The 10,208-nt window shown below is 27.8% G+C and overlaps 2 protein-coding genes across 2 annotated transcripts in view; both read left to right on the forward strand.

Annotated features, from left to right (window-relative positions):
* The first annotated feature begins 283 nt into the window (after window positions 1-283).
* Window positions 284-6,592, forward strand: LOC108764216 (glutamyl aminopeptidase-like). Its single transcript, XM_018512343.1, has 10 exons — window positions 284-801; window positions 984-1,442; window positions 2,475-2,655; window positions 3,102-3,252; window positions 3,378-3,459; window positions 3,892-4,243; window positions 5,316-5,488; window positions 5,624-5,941; window positions 6,031-6,100; window positions 6,449-6,592. Exons 1-10 carry the CDS (start codon window positions 284-286, stop codon window positions 6,590-6,592), a joined length of 2,448 nt encoding a protein of 815 aa, XP_018367845.1.
* Window positions 6,593-9,333: 2,741 nt separating this feature from the next.
* LOC108764217 (uncharacterized) overlaps window positions 9,334-10,208 on the forward strand; it is a 9,399-nt gene continuing 8,524 nt past the window's right edge. The window contains exon 1 of the mRNA XM_018512344.1: window positions 9,334-9,536. Within this exon, the coding sequence (XP_018367846.1) occupies window positions 9,334-9,536 (203 nt within the window). The remainder of the gene's footprint in view (window positions 9,537-10,208) is intronic.

Below are 10,208 nucleotides of genomic sequence, written 5' to 3' on the forward strand. Positions count from 1 at the left end.
ATTTTTTTAGAAAATAACGTTGCTATATCGATATCTTTAACGTCATCGCAACAGTGCTAAAAATATTACTGAATTAAAAAATTTTTAGTGTTGTTCTTATTAGTAGATATAATCGTATCTGTACGTTTACAATTACAAAACGAATTTAATAACGCCTCTCTCTCTCTCTCTCTCTCTCTCTAACATCATGTACAATAACAATGCGCATTATTATCATTAGAACTATATTATTTCTTTAAACTTTCCGACAGATATATATATTTAAAACGACAATTGAGGCAACATGAATTTAGCACAGATAAGTAATAGCGTAATACTTATTCTGACAATAGCTGTTCTTAATAGTGAAGAACAAAACAATTTCAACATTACGAATTACGTACGTTTTCCTCATTACGTGATACCAGTGCACTACTGCATACAGCTCGACTACCTAATTTATGAACACATTGATGATAAACTTGGTAATATTTGGAAAGAGATAGTTGGTTTAAAAAATGAATATGACTCATTTCTCTTTCGCGGTAAAACTAGTACAACTATTAATATCCTACAGTCGACTCACCATATAAGTATGAATCAAATAAATCTGACAATAATTATTGCGAATATAACTTTGACTACAAAGAACGCCATAATTTACGTAATGGATAAATACAAATACACCAAAAAAACGAACGTATTAGGATTTCTTTTTGACTATATGTTACTTCCCGGACTCTACACATTCAAAATACAATTTTTTGGTCATCTAATAGAAGACAGTTTCTTTAAAAATGTTTCCAAAGAAAATACCGTAACGTGAGTAAATTATAAATACTTAAAAATATACGTATAGATAATGTGATTTATAATTATTTCTTATTTTTGTTCAAAATGTAATTCGTACCGATTTTTAATGATACAGAGTACAGTTTGAATTCAATCAAATTATAAAGATTCATGATTTTATTTAAAATATAATAATTATGAAATTGTAATAGTTTGTTGATAGCTCCATACATTCAAGAGCGGAATGGAATGAGACAGTTATTTCCTTGTTGGGACCAACCGCAATTAAAGGCCACATTTAACATTTCGATAAAACATCCTCGCTATTATTCAGCTTTATCAAATATGCCGACAAAGTTCATGACCTATGATAATTATACAGATTCATTACGCACATACTTCTATATTACGCCTCAAATGAGCACTTTCCAAATTGGTATAGTCATGACTGAGTATCAATCCATTAGAGTTAATAAAAACATTACTTTGTGGTGCGATTGTGATTCAGAAGAACGTCGTCCGAAATTTGAGTTTGCACGGAGAATCATGAACAATATTACATTGCAGTTAAAATCTGAATTTGGTGGGATAATTATTCCAAAAATGGATCACATTGCGATTCCAAATTTTCCACAAGACGGCATATCGAAATGGGGGCTCATATTTCATTCGTAATGAACACATTTCAATATAAAATATGTTAAACGATAAAATAATTTGCATCTATTCAAGCATTGAAAAGTCTAAAATTGAATAAATTATATATTTAATAACTCTCTACCATTATCATATAAGATGATTCGTATACAATTTATATTTTAAAATAAAAATAGAATAATTGTAATTGCATTTCTTCTATAAAATCAATTGTATTTTTTTCATCAACTGTGCATAAAATACCAGAATATGTGTATAAGAAAATTAACAGTTGTGAGATTTTTCACATTATTCCATGCCAAAATACGCTAGCATAAAGTATTAAATATTTTGTATGCTACATTACTATATTAATAATTCCTTTTAAATATCTTGAAATAAATATTATAAAAAAGTTGATGTATAAATAAGTAAAAGTATCCATATGTTTAAAAATATATACAGACTATTAGAAAAATACAAGCAATTAGGAAGCATCTTTATGCTTCCTCAATTAATCTTGATAATTATACCGAATTGGGAAGCATTTCCCTATGACCTTCATGGTAACAAATGTCAAGGTCAAGATTATGAGGAGGCTCACTTATTCAGTATATTTACCGTAACCCATTTTACTGTGTGATATCTTCTTCTGTTCTAAACATCTACATATAAAACACTTTTTCATATATTTATATAAATTTTATTCATTATTGCATGTCTCACGTTATACGAATTATCTTGTGATATCAAATGTTAGATGACTGTTGTACTTTATTATTAGAAAACACGCAAAAGAGAATCCACTTTTCTGACAATATTAATAAGAAAAGTAAATATTTAACAAGATGTTACACATTTAATGTCAAACTGAATCTAGTAAAATACAAACAATTTGATCCCATTATAATTTACTATATTCAATATTACATATAATATTAAATGTCAAATACTTTATACACATTACTGAAAACATATTAAATCGGAAAGTGTGAACAAGTAATACGTTTTATGTAAAAAGAAAGAAAAAAATTATTGCATGTTAGACCAACTATAATAATTTTTAGGGAAGCCAATCTTATTTATGATGAACCATTGGATCCAGTTATACGTAAAATGGAAGTCGCACGTTTAATAGCATCTAAAATAGCATATCAATGGTTTAGTAACCCCAGTTCAGCTTGGTGGCATCGTTTTTGGTTACACGACGCTCTTGCTACTATGTTTGGAGAAGAAGCTGTTGCTAAGGTTTTAATATTTATTAATATCGCGATATGAAAGATATATGTTATGTATACCATTTTTATATTTAATATTTAGATCCGACTGCGAGATCATATCTTTTTTAAAGTCTACTTATTATTTGAAGTATGCGAAGATATACTTTTACGTAGGAATAATAATAATCTGTAAAAATTTTTGTAAAAAGACTCCTAGAAACGTTTTCAATTAAATGTTAAAAAAACATCATAATATAGATCATATAATGTCAAAATTTATTTTAGTGTAAAAATTTATTTTAGTAAATGATTTCACGCGTTTTTCTAAACTGAATTATGATAATTGTAAAATGATTTTTATGATAAGGTACAAACATGCACATATATGTAGTGTGCAGTAGCACTCGTCAGCTCAAAATGCGGACATGTCTTTTACCTTAATGTTTATGCATAAATATAAATCTTTGTTTTTAGAGCTTCAATAATTCTGAAATTATCGATCTCTTCATAATTCAGAATCAGTACGAATCTCTTCATTTGGATTCTAACTTTAATATGAATCCTGTGGAAATCACTAACTCATCAGATTTTAATTCAATTTTCGGTTTTCCTCGTTATATGAAAGGTGCAAATAATTAAATAACATTTTAGTAGAAATTTATATACGTACGTATATTATAAAAGAAATGCCAGGAAAAGATTAGTTGGAAAAAATTCATTTACGATGTATTAATACCTTTCTTATTATAGTAATAATTGTTTTACGGATGTTCCAAAATGCTATTACCGATGAAGTGTTTCGAAATAATGTCCATGTATATTTAAGCAAAGAGTGAGTGAAGATAATACAAAAATTAATTACATATCTGTACGATACAAACGCGCGTGTGTGTGTGTGTGTGTGAGATTGCGATAAATATATATATAACAACTCTTATAGACTATTAATGTTTTAAACATTTTCATAATATCTGCAATATTTTATAATACCTTCGTTTCGAATACATACATTTTTTTTTCAAATTTTATTTGTTTAGGTCTTTTTAATTTTTTGTTCGCTTATATATTAACTTAATTTTACTTTCGAAAAACAAGCGGCTATATTTTCAAGTCCTAGAGTCAGTCTAGGCGACTTTCGTCTCTAATATGTGTGTGACATAAAATTGTGTTGTAGAGTTCTATGTATATTATAAGTTAAGTTATAACTCTCATTTTTATTTTCCATCCATTATGCTGATCATTAACAATAACTTTTTATATTTAGGATGTTCAGTTCAATAATATCTTATAAATTTTGGTCCACGAAAGTAGAATTAGATGAAGCATATAACTGTAATTTACCATCAAATGAGTTCTTAACTTGGATCCAGTACAAACATTATCCTGTTGTAATCTGGGAACAATACGAACATTCCCGAGTTATAAAAAGAATATCGAAAAGTTATAATACAACGAGTTACGGAAAGTGGCTGATACCCATAACTTTAAGGGAAATATCATCATTAAATGAAAATATGTGGAAAATATGTTTAAAACCAAATATTGGTTCTTCCGAGTTTCCCACAGCTATTTTAAATAAATCTTGGATGGTAAACATTGAGCAAGCTGGTAAATATACTTAAAAAATTTTACACATTTTATGTTATTATGAAAATAGCAAGAAATACTTCTGCAAATATTTCCATTAAGTCGGATAGTTGATGATCCTGTAACGATGTAATAACGAAAATATGCATGATGAATGTTCCCATTATATGAAACGTAAGAATGCATGTACTCAAAAACACAATATGTGTATTATAGATATAGTAATTTTCAGTATATTTGATCATACAAGTATGTGTGACGTTTCTTTAATATAAAAAAGAAGATAAAATGAAGAAAAGTATTTCTTTCAATGTCAATCTTGGAAAATTTATAATACAGTTAAATAAATTAACTTTTTTTCTCATGAATAGGTTACTATCGAATCAAATATGATTCAATAACCTGGGGAAACATTGCAAAATATTTAAATGACACAGCTGGAGATTATAAGAGTATAAGTGTCATCAATCGTGCTAAATTTATTGATGATGCGTTTCATTTGATGATGAATCGTGAGCTCGATGTATCTGCATTTTGGAATCTCACGAAATTCTTATCGCAAGAAACAAATTTCGTAGTGTGGTATCCAATGATTAAAGGGTTTGAATATATGTCGAATTTAATTCCACTTTCCAGAGAAGAAATTGAGTTCGCCGATATTATGGTAACGTCCAATAGATATTATATTTAACAATGAATATTAGATATATCAAAAAAAATTTCTAGTTGAAAATATGTGCATCGGAAGTTTTTGTTAAATTTCCTAGAATTCTAATTAAGATAATCGAAATTCTTGTTGGAATAATATATCTGGTAAAATCTGCAAGAATTATTATTTTTATCAGAATTATTATATTATTTAAAACAATTATTTCTATCAACTATATCAAATAGAATTTCTCGTAAATTTAACTAGAAAATAATAGTTCACCCATATTTCAATTTTCAAAATCATTTCGAACTGATTATTACATCAGAAAGAACGTAGAAAAAGTAATCCCTTTTTGAATTCATTACGATTAATTGTCAGTGCTATCTATAATAATGAGCTTCATTACGATCAATGAAACTTGCGTCATTTAGGAGAAATTAAAAAAATTGTTGGAAAAACCTCTGAAAACACTAGGATATGAAGAACATTTGGTGGAAAATGACTTTGTTAAATGTTTAAGACAAGAAATTGTGAAATGGGCATGTATTTTCCAATTCGATGAGTGCAAACAATCAGCTTTTCGTAAATTAATGCAACATCTCGGAAATCCTGAAATAAATCCGTAATATTATTCTATAAGTGCAATTGCTTCATAATTTCGTTTTTGTATTTCGAATTAAGACAAAATTTCGGTTCAAACATATAATAAACAATGTTTTTACATGTGTGAATATATTATTTTTTTTTAAATCTTCAGCCTCTTACCATGGTGGAAGCACTGGACATATTGCAATGGTGTTGCAGTAACAACTTATTCATTTACGTGGACACACATAAGAGATACATGGTTCAAAGCACGTAATCATACGTTGCTACCCTTCTTAACTTGTTTTAGGAATGCTACTCCAAATACTACTTCTTCATTATTATCGAAACGTTTCCATGAGGAAGGGCAACAGGACATTACGAATATTCGTTCGTACATAAACATTTTTCATTCAGTTATTACAAAATATTCTAACAGACATGACATACTCGAGATGATATTTAGAAAGCTCGAGTTTATGAAACCTGCGTAAGTACATGTTTTATAAATTTACTCTTTATTTAACGATAGTATATTATATAATAAAACATATATTTGTACGAATTGATTTTATATAGACAAATGAGCTTGTTAACAGCGCTGGTCGATATCATTAACCATGTATATTCTTCCAAATATCTTATTAAGGTAAATAAAATCAATTCTAATTATCTATACACTTATCAATTTCGTTTTAGTTAGGTTTCATACCTGTAAGATTTATTTTAACTTCAGTTTTTTATACTTTATCTTTTTCTAATTTTTTGAATTACAAAAAGACTAAACTGAACTGAGAAGTTTTTTTTATAACTGCCTTCAAAATTTTTATTAATAACTGATGCATGGTGTATGCAATATGCCACATATGCCTCTGACTGCTCTTTGGTCTTTCAATTTATGAAAAACGACTATTTATTGCATGCAATTTTGTCTGTATGGGACGATAATAAATTATTAAACAAATGTAATTACATTTTAAATCATTTTTTGTTTTAGATTCAAGATGATTATATAAATTCACTTTCCTTTAGAGGTTACATAAATAAATCACAACTTTTGCTAATTCAAAGTAAGATATCCATCCGATTGTCAGAAATTGCCGCTCAAACACTATATTTTCGATTTATAAGCGATCTTTAATCTAATTTAAATAACTAAGTAATATATATAAGTTTTCTTTTATATTAGCTCGAATCAGTGGAAAATTACATAAGCTGATCTTACTGTTGCTGAATATATAGTGTTAATTTTGAATATATTGTTATAATAATTTTGCTATATATTTAGGCTTACACAAATGTTATGATATTGTTTTCATTAAATTTTTACTTACGTCTGTATTTTCCATATGTTAGTCTTGCTTCATTTGCACATTATCGATTATTTTTCGTTATTATAATACTATCGTACCTGTATTATTTAGCATATCATATAATATTATTATTCGTTTATAGCACAAAATAATTAATAAATATATCTTAATTATAATGAACTATTACGGTTATTTTATTATCCATGATTCTTACAAATGTCCTCAGAATAAATTTTTAATACTTGTTAATATGGACAGTGCCAATTTGATATATATAATTTACAAAAATTACTGTTCCCTGTATATTATAACTTTTGTATTTCCTGCTTGTTTTCATTATGTTACATATCGTAATATATTATTATTATTTTTACTGTAATTTATAATAAAAATATTAACAACATATTACGATGCGTAACACAATGTCTACTTATTGTTAGTACTTCATATCTATGGAGGTGATGGGCGGAATAAAAGCCTAATTACAAAATCTTGATTTCAATACAAATTAAAATAACCTGCTACTTTTGTGGTATATGTAAAAGAATACAATATTAAAGGAATTTATGTAATATCTTTAAGAAGTTGCATATTACAATACTTCTCTATAACGATCAATATTATATCAAAAATCTACTTGCCGGATAAAGGGCCTCAGTAGAATTGTGTCTTTCCCTGGTGAAAATTACATGCATTTTTTGAGAAGTTACTAAACTGTTATACCAACTTCTCTCTAGTAACTGAGAAGGAAAACTACTTAGGATTCCAATCGGGATATAACGCTTTGTTTGCAGTTACTGTATAAAAGCTGCCTAAAGATGAATCCCTTTATTAAACAGAAACATAACAAATAATGGATAAATTAATTAAATTGATTAACAAGCAAGCCAAGTGCTCATGAAATGGACAAAATAAAACACTATCAAGTTCTTGTCCATTTCCTACTCAGTATTGGCACAACTAATGAGAATACAGTAATATTATACAATAATTGGAAAGGGTTCGGGGGAAAACTGTTTACAATTGTATCAGAGTTTATTCCGACCATCTCCTCAATTATATTATTAAATTCATTATTTTTAGAATTCAAATCTCTCAATTTATAATGACTACAAACAAATGGCTGTATTAATACGGCTACATCTTATTCTCCTTCTCTTCCCCTCTCCATTCTCTCCGACCCTCTCCCCCCTCTCCCCTTCGTCGCTCTTTCTCTCTTTCTGCATTCATCTCTTAATGCAGGTCATAAATACTTATGAGAAAATTATAGGAGATTATAGAAAATCCTCGTGGAAATCTTATCAAAATTTAAGGTAGCATGTAATTTATTTACATAATAAAGCATATATTATAAACATATAAATGTTAAACAATTTAAACTTACACGTAAGAATATCTTAAATGGCTCAAATAGTTAAAAATGCGAAAAATTTTCCTAAACTGTCACTGTGCATTAGAAGTATGTCAATAGTTCGATAGCAGAAAAAATCAAACGTTCGCATAAATTGGTCAAAGGTGTCCACCTATATTAAATTTGTATTATATCGAAAAGAGAATCGATTAAAATTTCGTCAACTAATATCGCACGTTCACGTTAAATGAAACGGTTTTGTATTTACAATGTAATCCGTTGTCGATGACATTAGTCTGTTGAGACATCTCGGAAGAATAACATCGCAGCAATCAGAAACATTCAGTTATGATCTACATTTCCGTTATTTTTATCGTATGAATATCAATTAGGAGTCTGAATTATACTCTAATAGCACAATTTATTTACACAGGGTAAGTATCTAAAAATATGATACATTAATTATTTGCAGAGTGCATGCTGCATAATTTTTTAAATATTGACATTGTGACAATTCTATTTGACTTTAAACTAAACGTTACTTACGTAAGCATATGTCCGTACCTTAATAATGTATTATTAAATGAAATTTTTAGTAAACATTTATATGATAATCATAAGATTTCTTATTAATTAACAGAAAAATAAACATTTTGTATTACACAATCATTTTAACTGAGAAACATTTTTTTAAATAAATAATAATATAAATTTTTTTAGAAAATAACGTTGTAACGATATCTTTAACGTAATCGCAACAGTGCTAAAAATATTACCGAATTAAAAAATGTTTAGTGTTATTCTTAATAATAGATACAATCGTATCTGTACGCGTTTACAAACGTTTTAACTGAGAAACATTTTTTTAAATAAATAATAATATAAATTTTTTAGAAAATAACGTTGTAACGATATCTTTAACGTAATCGCAACAGTGCTAAAAATATTATCGAATTAAAAAATGTTTAGTGTTATTCCCAATAATAGATACAATCGTATCTGTACGCGTTTACGATTACGAAACGAATTTAATAACGTCTCTCTCTCCATCTCTCTCTCTCCCCCCCTCTCACCCCATCTCCCTCCTCCCTCTCTCTCTAACTCTCTTTCTCTCTCTAACACATGCACAATAACAATGTGCATTATTATCATTAGTACTATATTATTTCTTTAAACTTTTCGACAGATATATATATTTAGAACGACAACTAAGGCAACATGAATTTAGCACAGATAAGTAATAGCGTAATAGTTATTCTGACAATAGCTGTTCTTAATAGTGAAGAACAAAACAATTTCAACATGTCGAATTACATACATTTTCCTTATTACGTAATACCAGTGCACTACTGCATACAGCTCGACTACATAAACCCAAATTATGAACCCACTGATAAACTTGATAACATTTGGAAAGAGATGTTTGATTTAAATAATGATTATGACTCATTTCTCTTTCGCGGTAAAACTCGTACAACTATTAATATCCTAGAGTCTACTCACTATATAAGTTTGAATCAACTAAATCTGATAATAAGTCTTGCGAATATAACTTTGACTACAAAGAACGCTATAATTTACGTATTGGATGGATATAAATACAGCAAAAAAACGAACATATTAGGATTTCCTTTAGACTATATGTTACTTCCCGGACTCTACACATTCAAAATACAATTTTTTGGTCATCTAAGAGAAAACCATGAAGACAGTTTCTTTAAAAATGTTTCCAAAGGAAATACCGTAACGTGAGTAAATTATAAATAGTTAAAAAAGAAATATATAACTATACATGATGTGATTTATAATTATTTCTTATTTTTATTCAAAATGTAATTCATGTAATAATTTTTAATGATATTGTTTTAATTCAGTCAAATTATAAAGATTCAATATTGTATTTAAAATATAATAATTATCAAATTGTAATAGATTGTTGATAGCTCCATACATTCAAGAGCGGAATGGAATGAGACAGTTATTTCCTTGTTGGGACCAACCGCAATTAAAGGCCACATTTAACATTTCGATAAAACATCCTCGCTATTATTCAGCTTTATCAAATATGCCGACAAAGTTCATGACCTATGATA

This window comes from Trachymyrmex cornetzi, unplaced genomic scaffold (assembly GCF_001594075.2).
Source record: "Trachymyrmex cornetzi isolate Tcor2-1 unplaced genomic scaffold, Tcor1.1 scaffold40, whole genome shotgun sequence".
Taxonomy (NCBI): Eukaryota; Metazoa; Arthropoda; class Insecta; order Hymenoptera; family Formicidae; genus Trachymyrmex; species Trachymyrmex cornetzi.

Coding starts and splice junctions, on each gene's coding strand:
- LOC108764216 (XM_018512343.1), top strand. CDS start 284: ATGAATTTAGCACAGATAAGTAATAGCGTAATACTTATTCTGACAATA. Junction 1,443..2,474: donor TGGGGGCTCATATTTCATTC/GTAATGAACACA, acceptor AATAATTTTTAG/GGAAGCCAATCTTATTTATG. Junction 6,101..6,448: donor CTTCCAAATATCTTATTAAG/GTAAATAAAATC, acceptor TTTTTGTTTTAG/ATTCAAGATGATTATATAAA.